The 19,260-nt window shown below is 44.9% G+C and overlaps 1 protein-coding gene across 3 annotated transcripts in view; it reads left to right on the top strand.

The window, feature by feature from the left end:
• The window catches only part of LOC120033115 (glycerol-3-phosphate dehydrogenase, mitochondrial-like), a 33,651-nt gene extending 15,356 nt beyond the window's left edge, over window positions 1-18,295 (top strand). For 2 of the 3 annotated variants that reach the window (XM_038979378.1, XM_038979377.1), the window contains 11 exons: window positions 1,435-1,599; window positions 1,683-1,827; window positions 2,557-2,750; window positions 3,075-3,209; window positions 3,646-3,821; window positions 4,904-5,035; window positions 5,199-5,357; window positions 7,177-7,289; window positions 9,558-9,636; window positions 9,776-9,874; window positions 18,056-18,295. In XM_038979378.1, the coding sequence (XP_038835306.1) occupies window positions 1,435-1,599; window positions 1,683-1,827; window positions 2,557-2,750; window positions 3,075-3,209; window positions 3,646-3,821; window positions 4,904-5,035; window positions 5,199-5,357; window positions 7,177-7,289; window positions 9,558-9,636; window positions 9,776-9,874; window positions 18,056-18,181 (1,523 nt within the window). In that variant the 3' untranslated portion in view covers window positions 18,182-18,295. Of the gene's footprint in view, window positions 1-1,434; window positions 1,600-1,682; window positions 1,828-2,556; window positions 2,751-3,074; window positions 3,210-3,645; window positions 3,822-4,903; window positions 5,036-5,198; window positions 5,358-7,176; window positions 7,290-9,557; window positions 9,637-9,775; window positions 9,875-18,055 lie in introns of those variants that run through there. The other variant, XR_005473931.1, reaches the window with a different exon arrangement.
• Window positions 18,296-19,260: the final 965 nt, after the last annotated feature.

Below are 19,260 nucleotides of genomic sequence, written 5' to 3'. Positions count from 1 at the left end.
TCAGACTAGTGATTTGAGTAGCACCAGCAGGCATGGCTTAGGACCGGGCCTTGAGGGCAGCAATTAACCAAATGCCCCTGCAAGGGATTCCCACACATTAGATACACCATAGCCACACTGCACTTCAAGGCTCCGTTCCAAGTTCTTAAAGATTGTAACGCTCTGGGTGTCGGGGGGTGTGAAGTCAGGCGCAGGAACAACAGAGAGTTCAATACAGTGCTTTTAATGCACAACCGGCAAACAATGTCCACACGGAAACACTGGGTGTAACAAACAAATGTCCCATACACGGAGGACAAAAACCCAGTCCGAAATACAATCGATGAACGAAACAAACAATATGTTCATCTACTCCCGAATCCAAAATTACAACTGAACAATCCCGCACAAAGAAACGTACGGGCTGGCTGACTAATAAAGCCCAACTAATTATAATCACCTCAACACAGGTGTAACAAATAAACACATAAGGAGGGGGAGGAAAAAGAGTCAGTGGCAGCTAGTAGGCCGGTGACGACGACCGCCGAGCGCCACCCGTACGGGAAGGGGAGTCACCTTCGGTCGGAGTCGTGACAAAGATGCAATATTTAACTTTTTGGGCAACCTGACCAAATGCACTTAGAAATGTGAGTTATAGATCTGTCATTCTCATTGAAAGAAAGTCTAAGAAGCGGTAGATCTGTTCTGTGTGTGTCACGAATATCACCGAAGGTGGCTCCCCTTCCCGTTCGGGTGGCGCTCGGCGGTCGTCACCGGTCTACTAGCTGCCACCGATCCCTTTTTCCCTTTTCGTTTGGTTTTGTCTAATTGTTTTCACCTGTTCCTTGTTGATGTTTTTGGGTTGGTGTTATTTAAGTTCGATTAGCCCGCTTGTGTTTGTGCGGGCTTGTTTCTGTTATGTGAGAGGTGTTCTTTATTTGTATGGGTTTTCCGCTGTCCGGTTAGATACCAGTGTGTACTTAGGTGGAGTGGATTACGCCTCTGTTCGGCGTTACCTATTGTACGTTTTTTGGTTGGACATTAAAGCGTGTTTTTCCCCGTAACCTCTGCTCTCTGCGCCTGACTCCACACCCATTCACTCTTTGAACGTTACAGTGTGTGCTATTTCTATGCTTCTATTCTTAACTTTAGTTTTTGCGTCTTTCTACTTTCGGTTTTGTACACCAGCTTCAAGCAGCTGAAAATACAATATTTTTGTTTATGGAAAATATATTTCACAGTGGTTTAGATGGTACAATGATTCTCTACACTATAATTGCTTATTTTGGCACATAAACTGGAATTAGGCGAACTTTTAAAATTTTCACAACCAGGAAATGGCGGAACAATTCTGCATAGAGCACCTTTAAAGAAATCTTCCTTCTTTGTTTCTATTTCTCTTTGACCCCCTCCTATCGTCTCTCACCCTTCACCCCCCCCCCCCCCCCCCCACAGGACAGCATAACGATGCTCGTATGAACCTGGCGATCGCCCTGACAGCAGCCAGACATGGTGCTGCCATCGCTAACTACACAGAGGTGGTCCACCTGCTGAAGAAAACAGACGCAGGGACGGGCAAGGAGAAGGTCTGTGGGGCGCGCTGCAGGGACGTTATCACAGGTACACACACTTGTATGCGCACACACACACAAAGACACAGTATGACAGTGGTTTTTGACTGAAACTGTAATGATCTCTCACAGGAAATGAATTTGACGTCAAAGCCAAATGTGTCATTAACGCCACGGGACCATTCACTGACTCTCTGAGGAAGATGGACGACGGGAAAAACACTAACATCTGCCAGCCCAGTGCTGGGGTTCACATAGTTATCCCTGGTTATTACAGGTACAGTACAGGGACAGCCCCACACTGTCACACCTTCACACCAGGGACAGTCCCACACTGTCACACCTTCACACCAGGGACAGTCCCACACTGTCACACCTTCACACCAGGGACAGCACCACACTGTCACACCTTCACACCAGGGACAGCACCACACTGTCACACCTTCACACCAGGGACAGCCCCACACTGTCACACCTTCACACCAGGGACAGCCCCACACTGTCACACCTTCACACCAGGGACAGCACCACACTGTCACACCTTCACACCAGGGACAGTACCACACTGTCACACCTTCACACCAGGGACAGCACCACACTGTCACACCTTCACACCAGGGACAGCACCACACTGTCACACCTTCACACCAGGGACAGCACCACACTGTCACACCTTCACACCAGGGACAGCACCACACTGTCACACCTTCACACCAGGGACAGCACCACACTGTCACACCTTCACACCAGGGACAGCACCACACTGTCACACCTTTACACCAGGGACAGCACCACACTGTCACACCTTCACACCAGGGACAGCACCACACTGTCACACCTTCACACCAGGTAAATTTAGGTCATGAATTTAAATTCAACTTATGAATTGAAAATGTAAATTTATTTTTAATGAGGGAATTTCAATTCAGCAGCGCTGACCAACCAGGTCTTCCTAAATGTAGTTGTCATTTCCATAGCCCCTCCTCCCTCTGCCCTGTTCTTGTAGTCCTGACAACATGGGTCTCCTGGACCCGGCAACCAGCGACGGCCGTGTCATCTTCTTCCTGCCCTGGGAGAAGATGACCATAGCCGGGACGACGGACACGCCCACTGACATCACCGCCCACCCCATCCCCAGGGAGGAAGACATCAACTTCATCCTGAACGAAGTCCGCAACTACCTCAGCCCTGATGTAGAGGGTACGTAACCCCCAAACTACCTCAGCCCTGATGTAGAGGGTACGTAACCCCCAAACTACCTCAGCCCTGATGTAGAGGGTACGTAACCCCCAAACTATCTTGATTTTCTGATTGTTTAGCTTGATATGGTTTTGCTATTAGATGTAACACCTGTCTGATGCCTCTGTGTCTCAGGTAATGATCTCTGTCATCACATGCAGATGAGATTCCCTGTGTTCTCTGACTGGTTCTAGGACCTGTGATAAGATGTGATATGATCTGGTCATCTGGTTTAATAGAACCTTGTGTGTAATACTGACTCTGTCCTCGCCCTGTGGTCCTCAGTGAGGAGAGGAGACGTCCTGGCAGCGTGGAGTGGGATCCGTCCTCTGGTCACTGACCCCAACTCTAAAGACACCCAGTCCATCTGCAGGAACCACATAGTCAACGTCAGCGACAGCGGCCTGGTCACCATTGCAGGTCAGTACCTACTCTAAAACAAGTGGTATCCTGATGAAGTGCTATACAGCTGTAGTTGTTTCTAGGTCGTTCGTAGCCATCAATGGCTTTTAGCCTATAGACCTTTTCCTGCTCAAATTGGATAGGTCATGTCCTGTATTCTGTCTGGCCCTGTATCTAATAATAATGATCATCTGGTGGATGTTTGGATTTGTGTGTATTAAACGCACGTGTGAATTGGAAATGTGTTTTTTGCATATCCCATCTCCTCCTGAGACCCTCAGCAAATAGGGTTAAGTGCCCTGCTCAAAAGCACATCGACAGATGTTTTCACCTTGTCGGCTCAGGGGTTTGAACTAGCGACCTTTCGGTTACTGGCCCAACGCACTAACCGCTAAGCTAGCTGCCCTCCTATCGTATCTGTGTGTGTAACATGTGGATGATCCCATCACCCCAGGTGGGAAGTGGACAACGTACCGCTCCATGGCAGAGGAGACCCTGGACGCCGCGGTTGCAGCCCACAGGCTGGGGGGCGGGCCCAGTAAGACAGTGGGCCTGGTGCTGGAGGGGGGCCAAGACTGGAGCCCCACCTTGTACATCCGACTGGTGCAGGACTACGGCCTGGAGAATGAGGTGGGGACAGACCCTTCCCATAGACATTCCGTCTTTAGCCGCCATTTTGGATCTATAATTCTCCCTTAGGCATTGTCAGTTGCACTATGGTTACACAGGCACTGTATATCATATATCAGAACATTTAACATTGGTTAACGGTTAGATGAGGGTTGAAAATGTTGAGATGATGTCGCGTTACAAGACAGCAGTACACAGGGAGATTGATCCAAGGCTCTAGACCAGGGCTAATCAACTCTTACCCTACGAGGTCCGGAGCCTGCTGGCTTTCTGTTCTACCTGATAATTAATTGCACATACCTGGTGTCCCAGGTCTAAATCAGTCCCTGATTAGAGGGGAACAATGCAGTGGAACTGGCTTTGCGGTCCAGAGTTGAGTTTGAGGGCTCTAGTCCAGACCAGTGTACTTCCCTTTCAAGGTTTTAGAAGTCATTTGTACCAGGTAGGAAAGCGCTCTGCTTCCTATCTATGTTAACTTCTCATTAGAGAAAGCCTTCCACACCATTAGGGTGTTTTCTAGAATATTCCAAAAGGTCAGTGCTCATATTTTGACAGCATTTGACCTTTTGGTGAGAGAACTAAGCCAACCATCTGAATAGCAATAACCCCTTGTTTGGTCCAAACGCAAGATAAATCATAGACATAACTGTATCTACCCATCACCCACCTCAGCATATCCAAAACATTTGAGCTGTCTGCTGAAAGATCGTATCGATCCATAAGGAGTTGCCTTTGAACAGCTGCCTGCTGCGTTTCTCAATGCTGTCTTTGGCAAAACGCTGTGAGTCATATTCAAACTCATGGGAAACAGAAAGGGAAACGCCTAACACTGCTGCTCATGTCCCCAGGTGATTTATTTCTGACAACGTTTCTGCCCTTAGGTCTTCATGGGGCATATTCAAACAAAACCATTAACTGGGCTTTAATCATAAAGTGTCACCCTAAACCTTGTTTCGTTGATTATATGACACACACACAATGCCCTCTCACAACACAAGAGCAATGTCATTTTGTCTTGGTAAAACCTTAAACAAGGATTGCTGTTTTGATTGAATAGTGGCCTGTTTCCCATCATTCCACAGGTTGCCCAGCACCTGGCGGCAACGTACGGGGGGAAAGCATTCGACGTGGCCAAGATGGCGCGGGTCACTGGGAAGAGGTGGCCCATCGTAGGGAATAGACTGGTCTCTGAATTCCCTTACATTGAGAGTGAGGTACAATATGTGTTCTGTTGAGACTACTACAGGATGCTGCATCAGATCTGTAAAAGACCGCATGTTAATGTTCTCCTGATGCACACACACACATCATGACCATAGACTAGACTATTATATATCCAATTGAAACACCCCCCCCCCCCCCCCCCCCACCTTCCAGGTGAGGTATGCTGTTAAGGAATATGCCTGTACGGCCATCGATGTGATCGCCAGGCGCACACGGCTGGGTTTCCTCAACGTGCAGGCTGCTGATGAGGCTCTGCCACGCATCGTAGACATCATGGGCAAGATGCTGGACTGGAGCGACAAAAAGAGGACGGTACGTCACAAACTGTTGTTCCTGTCTACTAGACTGTAGTTCAAATGACTGTCTGGCAGTGTTACAGAAACTATTTTAGAACACCTTTAAAATAATATATACAAACAACGAAATACTTTTTACGTTTAAAAATAACAACTTGCTTTAATATCAATTTTTAACTCAAAGATTAATTATTGCCACTGTATTTCCTGTCCAGTAAAGACTTAGGACCTGTTTTAATCCAACCATTGTTTTAATGATTCAGTGACTACAATACATTCTCACTCAGTGGACTAATAATAATGTTTTGATTGAATAGGACCAACCCTAAATCCATGTGCTGCTAGTCAGTTTGTAGGAGCGCTGGAGCTGTTGTTGGGTCAGAGTATAATAGTAGGATCTACGCCCTTCCTGGATTTCCCTCTCCAGGGGTGTGTGTGTGTGTGTGTGTGTGTGTGTGTGTGTGTGTGAACATTCCCCCAGTTCTGTTATTCCCGTTGTCCTGCTCTTTACAGGTTTATTACAAGATGCATGAGTTCCTTTTACTTAAGTTGTTGTTATATTTAGCTATGATCCCTTTTCATTAATTATTACTTAAATTAGTTAGGATTAAAGTTATGAATAATGTACACTATATATATACAAAAGTATGTGGACACCCCTTCAAATTAGTGGATTTGGCTATTTCAGCCACACCCGTTGCTGACAGGTGTATTAAATTTAGCACACAGCCATGCAATCTCTATACTCAGTAGAATGGCCTTACTGAAGAGCTCAGTGACTTTCAACGTGGCACCGTTATAGGATGCCACCTTTTTAACAAGTCAGTTCGTCAAATTTCTGCCCTGCTAGAGCTGCTGTGGTCAACTGTAAGTGCTGTTATTGTGAAGTGGAAACATCTAGGAGCAACAACGGGTCAGCTGCGAAGTGGTAGACCACACAAGCTCACAGAACGGGACTGGTGCGTAAAAATCGTCTGTCCTCGGTTGCAAAACTCTCTACCAAGTTCCAATCTGCCTCTGGAAGTAACTCAGCACAATAACTGTTTGTCGGGAGCTTCATGAAATGGGTTTCCATGACCGAGCAGCCGAATACACCCTGCGCAATGCCAAGCGTCGGCTGGAGTGGTGTAAAGCTCACTGCCATTGGACTCTGGAGCAGTGGAAACGCATTCTCTGGAGTGATGAATCACGCTTCACCATCTGGCAGTCTGATGGATGAATCTGAGTTTGGCAGATGCCAGGAAAACGCTACATGCCCCAATGCGTAGTACCAACTGCAACATTTGGTGGAGGAGGAATAATGGTCTGGGGATGTTTTCCATGGTTCGGGCTAGGCCCCTTAGTTCCAGTGAAGGGAAATCTTAACGCTACAGCATACAATGACATTCTAGACGATTCTGTGCTTCCAACTTTGTGGCAACAGTTTGGGGAAGGGCATTTCCTGTTTCAGCATGACAATGCCCCTGTGCACAAAGCAAGGTCCATACAGAAATGGTTTGTTGAGATCGGTGTGGAAGAACTTGACTGGCCTGCACAGAGCCCTGACCTCAACTCCATTGAACACCTTAGGGATGAATTGGAACGCCGACTGCGAGCCAGGCCTAATCGCCCAACATCAGTGCTAATGCTCTTGTGGGTGAATAGAAGCAAGTCCCCATAGCAATGTTCTAACACAGTGGAAACCTTCCCAGAAGAGTGGAGGCTGTTGTAGCAGCAAAGGGGGGACCAACTCCGTATTAATGCCCATGATTTTGGAATGAGATGTTCGACGAGCAGGTGTCCACGTACTATTGGTCACGTAGTGTAACTTATCTTCACTACCATGGTTTGTTTAGGAGGAGCTGGAAGCTGCTAAGAAGTTCCTGTACCTTGAGATGGGCTACAGGTCCCGCTCTGAGCAGCTGACTGGGACCACAGAGATCACACTGGACACACAGGAAGTGGCAAAGTACTCTACTTCCTGTCTACTTTACTCTCTACTTCCTCTCTACTTTACACTCTACTTCCTCTCTACTTTACACTCTACTTCCTCTCTACTTTACACTCTACTTCCTGTCTACTTTACACTCTACTTCCTGTCTACTTTACTCTCTACTTCCTGTCTACTTTACTCTCTAATTCCTGTCTACTTTACTCTCTAATTCCTGTCTACTTTACTCTCTAATTCCTGTCTACTTTACTCTCTAATTCCTGTCTACTTTACTCTCTACTTCCTGTCTACTTTACTCTCTAATTCCCGTCTACTTTAATCTCTAAGGCAGGGGTGTAAAACTCAATCAGCACAGGGCCATATTGAAAAAACACAATGAATTCGCGGGCCATATATAGCCAGTTATGTGTTGTTTTTTACAAAAAATGTGTGCATACAACTGATCCAAACTAGCCATTGTTTTATTAGAAAAAATATGACCCTTTAGAATGCCCACTGATGTACATAGGATAGTATATAGCATTTTTAACATATTAAAACAAAAGAAGAGCTCAGTAATATTTGTCCAGCCTTTGCTGCTATGCTTGCGAATGTGCATAATATGCTGCGTCCCTATTCAAAACATTTTTAATAACAACAATTACATAAATGTGTTACTTTTTTTTGCACGGCATGGATCACTGGTGCGGTTGAATGCAGCATTGCTGTATGGTGCACTCAAAATGTCTTGTAGATGAGTAGTCAGCCTAGGCTCAATCCAAAGCTTAAGACTTGAGACAAGATAGTAATTACTAGCGATTGGATACCACGAAAATTGGGGAGAAAAGGGGTTAAAAAAAAAGCAACAGTTCTGGAACACAATGGCCTTGTGTTAGGGTGCAGACATACCAGGAGTCTACTGTATGAAAGGCATAACATCACAGTCCAACACAGAACATATCCCTTGAGAAGTTACAACAGCTCACCCCAAATTCTGCCGCCACGCTGTAATAGGTCTACATGTTCCTCCTTTGCATGTAGTTTTGTCGCAGGTTTAGTTTTTTGGTTATTCATTGTCAAGCTTTAAAAAAACGAAGCCAGACTGCAAAATGTTTGGAGCCTAGCTAGGACTGTGTTATGTGTCTGTACACCTCTGCTGCGCGCTGTAAACGGCACGAAAACAATGCAATTGATGTTGAATTTACAGATGTGAGCGCATCAGGCTGTGATTTCATAAAGTTGATAACTGTGTCCTATTGTCCTTTAGTAGTAACGTGCAGAATACCCACTTCTGAATCCTTTAGTAGTCACGTGCAGTATACCCACTTCTGAATCCTTTAGTAGTAACGTGCAGTATACCCACTTCTGAATCCTTTAGTAGTAACGTGCAGTATACCCACTTCTGAATCCTTTAGTAGTCACGTGCAGTATACCCACTTCTGAATCCTTTAGTAGTAACGTGCAGTATACCCACTTCTGAATCCTTTAGTAGTCACGTGCAGTATACCCACTTCTGAATCCTTTAGTAGTAACGTGCAGTATACCCACTTCTGAATCCTTTAGTAGTCACGTGCAGTATACCCACTTCTGAATCCTTTAGTAGTAACGTTCAGTATACCCACTTCTGAATCCTTTAGTAGTAACGTGCAGTATACCCACTTCTGAATCCTTTAGTAGTAACGTGCAGTATACCCACTTCTGAATCCTTTAGTGGTAACGTGCAGTATACCCACTTCTGAATCGTTTATGTTATAACTTTTTGACGATCAAGAGGACATTTTCTGTAGGATACAGCAATGACTCGTTGGAACCCAAACTTGGCATGGACATTTAGCCTACAACACGTTTAAACTTTCGGTCCAGTAGAAGATTTGGTCATTGCCATTAGTGATGACATGTTACAGTGCACTGGCTGGCTCGTGTGTGGTTCTGGAACAAGCGGTGTGTGGGTCTGGAACAAGCGGTGTGTGGCAATGCACTGCCGTTTGGCGTGTAGCACGTTCACAGTGCTTGCTGTGACTTATAGTGCAGCGCATTGCAGCTGTACGGAAGCGGAACAAAATGAATTGACAACACAAATCATTGCGCAGGCCGGATAGAAATGTGCCACAAGCCGGATTCGGCCCGCTTTGTTTGACACGTGTTCTAAGGGAGAAACTGACTGGATTGAGTTGGACCCCTGATATACCAAGGGTTCAATCTCAATCCGGTCAGTTGCTCCCTCCCATCTGACCTTAAGTCACTCCCCTTGAGATGTTGCCACGATAAGAGATGCAGATTGCATTAATAGCTCTGTTTGATTGACAGGTACACAAACCGGTTCCACAAGTTTGACAAAGACAGTAAAGGCTTCATCACCACAGTGGACGTTCAGAGGGTCTTACAGGTGAGAAACTTTCACAACTCTCTTTAGAATCTTTTTCCATGAGTGCTGACTGGGCTCGTGTAAACTGTGTGCAAAGGCCATTGAGCTGTGGCGTCATTTCCTGATATTTTGCCTTGCTGGTCTCTCTCCCCCTTCGCAGAACATCAGTGTCCAGATTGATGAGAACGCTCTCCATGAAATCCTCAACGAAGTGGACCTCAACAAGAATGGACAGGTGGAGCTGAACGAGTTTTTACAGGTAGGTGGTTTGTGTGTGTGCATCTTCACATATGGTCTCTACTCCCCTGTCCTCCCTCCACTGATAAGAGGACTCATTAATTCTCAGGCCCATTGTCAATATCTGCCCCCTCTCCCATCTCTGCCCCCTCTCCCATCTCTGCCCCCTCTCCCATCTCTGCTCTCTCTTTCTTTCTTTCTTTCTTTCTTTCTTTCTTTCTTCTTCTCTCTCTCTCTCTCTCTCTCTCTCTCTCTCTCTCTCTCTCTCTCTCTCTCTCTCTCTCTCTCTCTCTTTCTCTTTCTCTTTCTCTTTCTCTTTCTCTTTCTCTTTCTCTCTCAATTCAATTCAATTTCAATTCAATTGACTTTATTGACATGGCAAGTTCATTATTACTTACATTGTCAAAGTATACATATCGAAAAATAAAAATCAAATATATATGTGTATATATATACAAAATATATATATATTTATATATAAATAAATGGTGGGACCAACAGCAATAATAATAGTAGTAGTGGACATGGGATTACCATTAACAACAACTACAACAACAATATTAATCAGAACAACAATAAATTAAAGCAACAGTAGTAGACCAGTGTCAACATGACTGAGAAGACACATGACCTGGTATGAAAGACAAAACAAAACTAAGCTAAATGGGAAATATTATCAACATTACTTTGCATTTTTCACTGGCTGTCCCTCAGGTTGTGGCAGGAGGACACATATTTGGCTGCCAAAACTGCACATTTTGGCTTTTCACCCAATAAATATTTGATTTTTTCTTCATCTTTTATAGTTTCAAATTCTTTGTATTGAGTTATAATTTTGGGAAAGAAATATGCTCTTAGGTCTGAGTATTTGTCACAGTGTAGTAGGAAATGCACCTCTGTCTCTACCTCTCCCCTGGAGCAGAGTGAGCACAGCCTGTCCTCTCTGGGCAGCCAGGTTTGTCTGTGACGACCGGTCTCTATAGCCAGACGGTGCTCACTGAGTCTGTACCTAGTCAATGTTTTCCTCAGTTTTCTATCAGTCACAGTGGTCAGATAGTCTGCCACCATGTACTGTCTGTTTAGAGCCAAATAGCATTGAAGTTTACTTTGATTTTTTGTGGTGTCTTTCCAATAGGTGGTATATTTTTCTTTTTGTTTTGTGATGATTTGGTTGGGCCAGATTTTCTGAGGGCTGTCCCGAGGCTCTATGGGGTTGGTTTGGGTTGGTGAACTGAGCCTCAGAACCAGCTGGCTGAGGGGACTCTTCTCTGGTTTCATCTCTTGACATTGTAGAGCTGTGTGATGGAATGTTTTAGGGTCACTTGTTTTTAGATGGTTGTAAAATTTGATGGCTCTTTTTTCTATTCGAATGAGGAGGGGGTATTGGCCCAATTCTGCCCTACATGCGTTATTTGGAGTTTTTCTTTGTACTTGCAATACAGTCTTGCAAAACTCTGCATGCAATATTTCAGTTGGATGTTTGTCCCATTTAGTAAATTCATTATTAGAGAGTGGACCCCATACTTCACTGCCATATAGAGCAATTGGTTCTATAACTGATTGAAAAATTTTGAGCCAGATTCTAATTGGAATTTCAATTTTGATGTTCCTTTTAATGGCATAGAATGCTCTTCTTGCTTTGTCTCTCAGCTCATTCACAGCCATGTGAAAGCTACCTGTGTTGCTCATATTTAGTCCTAGATATGTGTAGTTTTTGGTGTGTTCTAATAGAACTGTGTCCAAATAGAATTTATATTTGTCATCCTTATTTCCCGACCTTTTTTGGAATATCATTATATTTGTTTTTTTTAGGTTAACGGTCAGAGCCCAGGTCTGACAGAACCTGTGAAGACGATCTAGGTGCTGCTGTAACCCCTCTTTAGTGGGAGACAGCAGCACCAGGTCATCTGCGTACAGCAGACACTTGATTTCAGTGTTGTGTAGGGTGATACCAGGTGCTGCCGATTCTTCTAATGTTTTTGCCAATTCATTAATGTAGATGTTAAATAATGTTGGACTTATTGGGCAGCCCTGTTTCACTCCCCGCCCCTGAGAGAAGAAGTCTGTTTGCTTGTTGCCAATTTTAACCGCACATTTGTTTTTAGTGTACATTGATTTAATAAAATCATATGTTTTCCCTCCAATACCACTTTCTATTAGTTTATAAAAAAGACCTTCGTGCCAAATTGAATCAAATGCTTTCTTGAAATCTACAAAACACGAATAGATTTTGCCTTTGTTTTGGTTAACTTGTTTATCAATTAGAGTGTGGAGGGTGTAAATGTGGTCTGTTGTACGATAATTTTTTAGAAATCCAATCTGGCTTCTGCTCAGGACGTTGTGTTCGTCAAGGAAATGATGTAGTCTGCTATTTATAATACTGCAGAGAATTTTCCCCAAGTTGCTGTTAACGCAAATTCCTCTGTAATTATTTGGGTCAAATTTGTCTCCATTTTTATAGATTGGTGTGATCAATCCCTGGTTCCAAATATCGGGGAAAATACCTGCAGTGAGGATAATGTTGAAGAGTTTGAGTATAGCCAATTTGAATTTGTGGTCTGTATATTTGATCATTTCATTTAAAATACCATCAGCACCACAGGCCTTTTTGGGTTGGAGATTGCATAGTTTTTCCAATAATTCTTCTTCTGTAATTGGGGTATCTACAGGATTCTGATAGTCTTTGACTGCTAATTCAAGGATTTGTAATTTTTCTTGTATATCTTTTTGTTCTGGGCTCTTTGTTATATTGCTGTAGAGGTTTGCAAAGTGATTTCTCCACATATCCCCATTTTGGATAGCCAATTCCTCATGATGAGGTTTGTTTAATTTATTCCAATTCTCCCAGAAGTGGTTTGATTCTATGGATTCCTCAATTCCAACCAGCTGATTTCTAATGTGCTGTTCCTTTTTTGTTCTTAGGGTGCGTTTGTATTGCTTCAGTGTTTCCCCATATTGAAGGCGTATATTTTTGTTGTCTGGTTCTGTGTTTTTGATTAGATATATTTCTCAATGACTTTCTTAGATTTTTGCAATCATTATCAAACCATTTTTCATTATCTGTTATTTTTGGTTTGCTCTTATGCTTCTTTAGATTAGCCAAGGAGGCTAATTTGTCAAATATAAAGTTTATGTTCCTAACGGCCAAATTTACACCTTCATTGCTGAAGGAGAATGTTAAGGCTAAAAAGTTGTCCAGGAGAGATTGTATTTTTTGGCTACTAATTGCTTTTTGGTAGATGTCTGTACTGTTTGCACTCCATCTATAGGCTTGTTTAGTACCATGTAATTTATTGGGCCGTGATGCTTCATGGTTGGGTTCTGCTCTTCTCAGATACACTGTGATTTTACTGTGGTCTGAGAGAGGTGTTAGTGGGCTGACTGTGAAGGCTCTGAGAGACTCTGGGTTTAGGTCGGTGAGGAAGTAGTCTACAGTGCTGCTGCCAAGGGATGAGCTGTAGGTGTACCTACCAAAAGAGTCTCCTCTCAGCCTGCCATTGACTATGTACAGACCCAGTGTTCGACAGAGCCTCAGGAGCTGTACTCCGTTTTTGTTTTTCACTTTGTCATAGTTGTTTCTGTGGGGGTATGTGGGGAGGGAAAGGTTGTTGCTTCCTGGTAGGTGTTTATCCCCATGACTGTTAATAGTGTCTTGTTCTTCTGCTGTTCTAGCATTCAGGTCTCCACAGACCAGTACGTTGCCTTGGGCCTGAAAGTGACTAATCTCCCCCTCTAGAATGGAGAAACTCTCTTCGTTGAAGTAGGGTGACTCTGACGGGGGAATGTATGTGGCACAGAGGAAGACGTTTTTATCTGTCAAGATAGCCTCCTTGTTGATTTTTAACCAGATAAAGAATTCTCCTGTTTTGATCAATTCGATTGAATTAATTAGTTCAGATTTATACCATATTAACATTCCCCCTGAGTCTCTGCCCTGTTTGATTCCTTTTAATTTAGTGGATGGTATGATTATCTCCCTATAACCTAGTGGACAGCCAGTGCAAACATCACCTCTGCACCATGTTTCCTGTAGTACTACAATATCAACATCATCAATTTCTTTCAGGAAGTCTGGGTTTCTGCTCTTTAGCCCAAAAGCAGAGGACTTCAATCCTTGTAAATTCCAACATGCAACGTAAAAAGACTTCATAACTTTTTTTTTCTCTTTCTTTTCTTTACCTTTCAAAATGAGACAAACATTCAGAATCCAAGAAGAACCATTAAAACAGGATTTTTCAATTAAAGTAAACTCTTATTTTGCAAATGTGATTTGTTTATCATTTAAGATAGAATTTGTGTCATGCCACTTGGGTGGATGTAGTGTGAGGATGGTGGTGTTCTTGTGCTCATCTTACCATGACCCTCGGCCTATCACATGTGAGCATAGTAGACTCAGCATTTGTTTAATGTCACTCATTTGGTTGGTGGGGGCTGGGCCAGTTGCTCCTCTCACAGCCTGTGCGTAGCTCTGCCTGCTGGGCTGTGGCTCCTCCAGGTGTGGGTCTGCGGTGGGGAGGAGGGGGGTGGTAGGCCTCATCTGGTTGGCTCTGAAGCTGGGCTGGGGTGGTCTGTGCTGCGCTGGCTGTGGTGGGCATTGAGGTTGGTGGTGCTGTGGTCGTGGCTGGGGGGTCCAGGGTGCTGGTCCGGGGTGTTGTCTCGGTGATCTCGGCGGGGTGGAGATTGCTCCGCTGTTCCTGGGTGGAGAGGTCGGGCTGCGGTTTAAAGCGACGTCCTTGAGAGTCTTGGCAAGGATGGGGACTGTCTCCCTGTACAGGTGAACATGGTCATAGAGACAGTCCAGATCGAGGGTGGGATGGTGGGCCAGGTGTACATTGGGTCGCAGGGCACAGTCCCGGGATAGGCTGGCGTTTATTCTTTGGATTGTGGCAGGGTGGAAGTCCCTCCTCTGTAGAAGGGTTGACACTATGATTCTTGAGTTGGGGAAGATTGCGGAGGCCTTCTCAATCACTCCCCGTAGTGAAGTCGCCACCCTCTCCTGCTGAGCACGCAGGTCGTTGCTTCCGGTATGTATAATTATGTGGCTTGGCGACCCGAGATGGGCCTTATCAAGCAGCTCCATGGCACTCTGCGTTGTTGGGCACCACACCTTTCTCGTTTTGTGTCTAGGGAAAAGTTTCTTCTCCTGGACATACTTCCCATTTGAGTCCATTAACAGGACGATGTCAGCCAGTGTTTCTTCTGGACTGGGGGGGGCAGAGTGGGGGCTGGTGGGTGTTGGAGCTGGGGTGTGGCTGGTCTGTGTCGGTGCCACTGTCAGTGGGAGGCTGTTCTGTGGGTTGGGGAGGAGGGGTGCAGCAGGCAGGGCTGGGGAAGTCTGGCTGGTTGAGCTGGGCTCCTCTGCTGTGTGAGGGCAGGTCATAGGGTGGTGATCTAGCTGCTCCTGCAGCCTGTCTTCTGCTCTCTTTCTCTCCTGCAGCTCCTCTCTTAGTGTGGTCAGCTCCTTATTGCTGCTCTGCCTGTCTTTTTGGAGCTCTCTCACCTCCTGTGTTAGATCAGCCAGCTCTCTCTTGAGTCCGTCTCTCTCTTGCTGAACCTCTTTCAGCTGTGTTGCAAGGCTGCTGTCCTGCTCTGTCCTCACCTTGGTTAGGAGCTCCTCTAAGGTGTGGTTGTCTGGTTGCTGCTTGCTCACGCTCTCCCTGAGCAGGACCACCTCCCCCTCCAGTTTGGTGAACTCATCCCTCATGGCAGCCATGGTGGTGAGGAGGGCCTGAGCCTGCTCTGCACTGAGGGGGTCGCTCTCCTCCTGTGGCGTGTCCTCCACTATGGTGGGAAGAGAGGTGCTGGAAGTGCCTTTTTTGGGTGGGGAGGGTAGGGGTGAAGGTGGTGCTGGTGGAGTTTGTCTTGTGGGAGGGCATGTCACTGGTGGTGTTCTTCTCTCTCTCCGCTCTCTCCTTAATGGTCTGAAAGTCTGTTTCAAACAGCCTGATGTTACCTTGCACCATGACAGTCCCAGTCTTGTAGAGGTTGATTGTTATCATGGTGCTGTCAGGGTCGTCTGTCTCTTTGATTTTCAGCTTCCACCCATTACAGATTCCCTCTTTCTTTATGCATGGGTAGTGAGAGCAGACTGCTGAGCGCCATGCATTTGGCTGGTCAGTGAGAAAGATGAGATTACTCACGTCACCGTTTTTGTAGAGGTCTGCAAAAAGGGTTTCTGGCCTCTCCTCTAGTAGTTTCTGTTTGAAAGCTTTCCTCATTGTGTCATTTTTGGCCTTTTTTGTGTAGAGAATGGATTCTGCGCTGAGGGGGAGTAGGGACATGGTGTCTGTGCGCTCTGCTACTACCGCTGTTGCTGCGCTGTTCTGCTGCCCCGTTGCCATGGCAACCGATTTGTTCGTCTGCTGTTCGCGCTACTTTAGTTCAAAAAACAGCAAAAAGAGTGAAAAATCCTCACACAAAAAACTGAAGATATGTTTACCGTTAGTCCGTGCTCCTTTTTGGTTTTCTCACTCAGTTTGGTCGTTTGATGTAGTTGTATTAACTGCCCTTGCTAGGTTTGTTCTTGCTCGTTTCTTCTGGCTAGCTTGTTAGTCTGCTGGCTAGGTCTTTGTTGTGTAGCTAGCTAGCTAGACTCAAAACGTCTTAACTTGAGGCGCAAAGTTACTTTTTTTTCTATTCTGAATGAATAGAGTTGTTGTTCATCACTTCTTGTCTGGAATTCTTCTTCGATTAGAGTGTTTATCTCATTCTAAAAACCAAAAAAAATCAAATATATCAGGAGCTCATGTTGAGCATCTCTCTCTCTCTCTCTCTTTCTTTCTCTCTCTCTCTCTCTCTCTCTCTCTCTCTCTTTCTCTTTCTCTTTCTCTTTCTCTCTTTCTCTCTTTCTCTCTTTCTCTTTCTCTCTCTCTCTTTCTCTCTCTCTCTTTCTCTCTCTCTCTTTCTCTCTCTCTCTTTCTCTCTCTCTCTTTCTTTCTTTCTTTCTCTCTCTCTTTCTTTCTTTCTTTCTCTCTTTCTTTCTTTCTTTCTTTCTCTCTTTCTTTCTTTCTCTCTCTCTTTCTTTCTTTCTTTCTTTCTCTCTCTCTTTCTTTCTCTCTCGCTCTCTTTCTCTCTCTCTCTTTCTTTCTCTCTTTCTTTCTCTCGCTCTCTTTCTTTCTCTCTCTCTCTTTCTTTCTCTCTTTCTTTCTTTCTTTCTCTCTCTCTCTCTTTCTTTCTCTCTCTCTTTCTTTCTTTCTTTCTTTCTCTCTCTCTTTCTTTCTTTCTTTCTTTCTCTCTCTCTTTCTTTCTTTCTTTCTTTCTCTCTCTCTTTCTTTCTTTCTTTCTTTCTTTCTCTCTCTCTTTCTTTCTTTACCATGAGAAGCTGAACAAACAGACCAGGCTGGAGAACATGATAATAGACTCCTCAGGGAGAAGGATCAATTACCCCACACACACACACACACAGACAGACACACAGACAGACAGACACACACACAGACAGACACACACACTAACACTCGGCTACAGAACAGGTAGATGCTCACATTAGTTTTACATGATTCCAACATTGTAATAAATAGAGAATAGGGGATTTTCATGTTCTGTTCGCTGGGTGTTTTTTCTCCTCTGCGAGTGGCAAAGCATGACAGACCCTCCTATGAAGGGAGCTGTAGGTGTGAAAGCCTAACTGGGAGTATGTTCTCTCCTGACCAGATACAGATCATTACAGTCTGAAACGTATGACAATGACTCCAGGTAATGAGGGTGAGAGAGAGCCACAGTACTTCCAGGTCGTTAGTAGTCGTCATGTGATCAATTAGGAAGTATAATGCTGAGGACCATAGAATACCTTTATTACAAGAACTGTTGACAGGAGATGACTTTCCATGGTCAAGTAAGAATCCCAGAATGGTTTGGGGTACTGTAAAACCAGTGTACTACTACCACCAGTGTCAGTAGTATTAGTGCTCTGTCCAGACACAGCCTGACTACCCCTGGAGCTTAGATCAGAACACGCTTCAGCATTATAATGTATCTCTATCCCTGTCTCTCACTCACACACACACACACACACACACACACACACACACACACACACACACACACACACACACACACACACACACACACACACACACACACACACACACACACACACACACACACAGCGTATCTCGTTGCGTTCATTTGATTCCTTGCATTACATCCACAACTATGCCACAGTTTCCTCATCCTCTATATTCCCTCTGTTCTCTGCTCCCAGCTGATGAGTGCTGTGAAGAAGGGCCAGGTTTCTGACAGCAGGTTGGCCATCCTGATGAAGACCGCTGAGGAGAGCCTGGATCTGAGGGGACCTGTGACTGTGGACCGCAGTGGAGGAGGGGTGTGAGGGGAACCCATCCGCACCACCGTGCCACCACACCGCACCACCACACCGTACCACCACACCGTACCACCACACTGCACCACCATACTGTACCACCACACCGTACCACCACACCGTACCACCACACCGCACCACCACACATTACCACCACACCGTACCACCACACATTACCACCACACATTACCACCACACCGCACCACCACACATTACCACTACACCGTACCACCACACCGCACCACCACACATTACCACCACCGTACCATCACACCGCACCACCACACATTACCACCACCGTACCACCACACTAACCAGAGCTGTGGTGCTAAGAATGACGATGATGAAATGGATGATATTGTAAAGAACAAGAGTACAAACTAGATTTTTATCCTAAATAGATCTAGGTAAGTATGTGTCAATGCTGAGTGTTTTATTGTGAAGTTGAGGCTAGATTGGGGCGGCAGGTAGCCTAGTGGAGCGTTGGGCCAGTAACCGGACGGTCAGTGTGTCCTTGAACAAGGCGCTTAACCCTAATGGCTCCTGTAAGTCGCTCTGGATAAGACAGTCTGCTAAATGACTAAAATATAAAATGTAGTTTGATGTTAGACATTTTTTATAGTAATTCTTTGTATTGATATTTTCATGGAGGGAGACAGGGACTATCTGGACAGTTTTCCATCACACTGGATTCTCACTACTACAAAGTCAATGGGTTTGACAATCAGTGCCTCTGACATAAAGCTGTAACTCACAGTTCATACTGTCTTTATAATCTTATCAATGCTTCGCAATATAGTTTATTGTTATATTATTCAGTCTTATTTTTGTTATTGGTGTCTTATTGATGTCCACATTTCACTGGAACTGTACTTTGGATGTGGTTCTTATGCCCTTTCTCCAATACAAGAACCAGTTCTGCCTGGTTCCACCTGGTTCCGCCTCGTTAGGGACAGCCGGCATTACAGTACCATGCAGTTTATTCACACTCAGCTTAACGTTTCCACGTCTTCGTTTCTGACTTCAGCATGTTACTTTACATCACTGTTCCTCGCCGCAGTGCCATTGTATACTTAAGCAATAAGGCC

This window comes from Salvelinus namaycush, chromosome 40 (assembly GCF_016432855.1).
Source record: "Salvelinus namaycush isolate Seneca chromosome 40, SaNama_1.0, whole genome shotgun sequence".
NCBI classification, from domain to species: Eukaryota; Metazoa; Chordata; class Actinopteri; order Salmoniformes; family Salmonidae; genus Salvelinus; species Salvelinus namaycush.
This window is presented reverse-complemented; position numbering and strand designations above follow the sequence as displayed.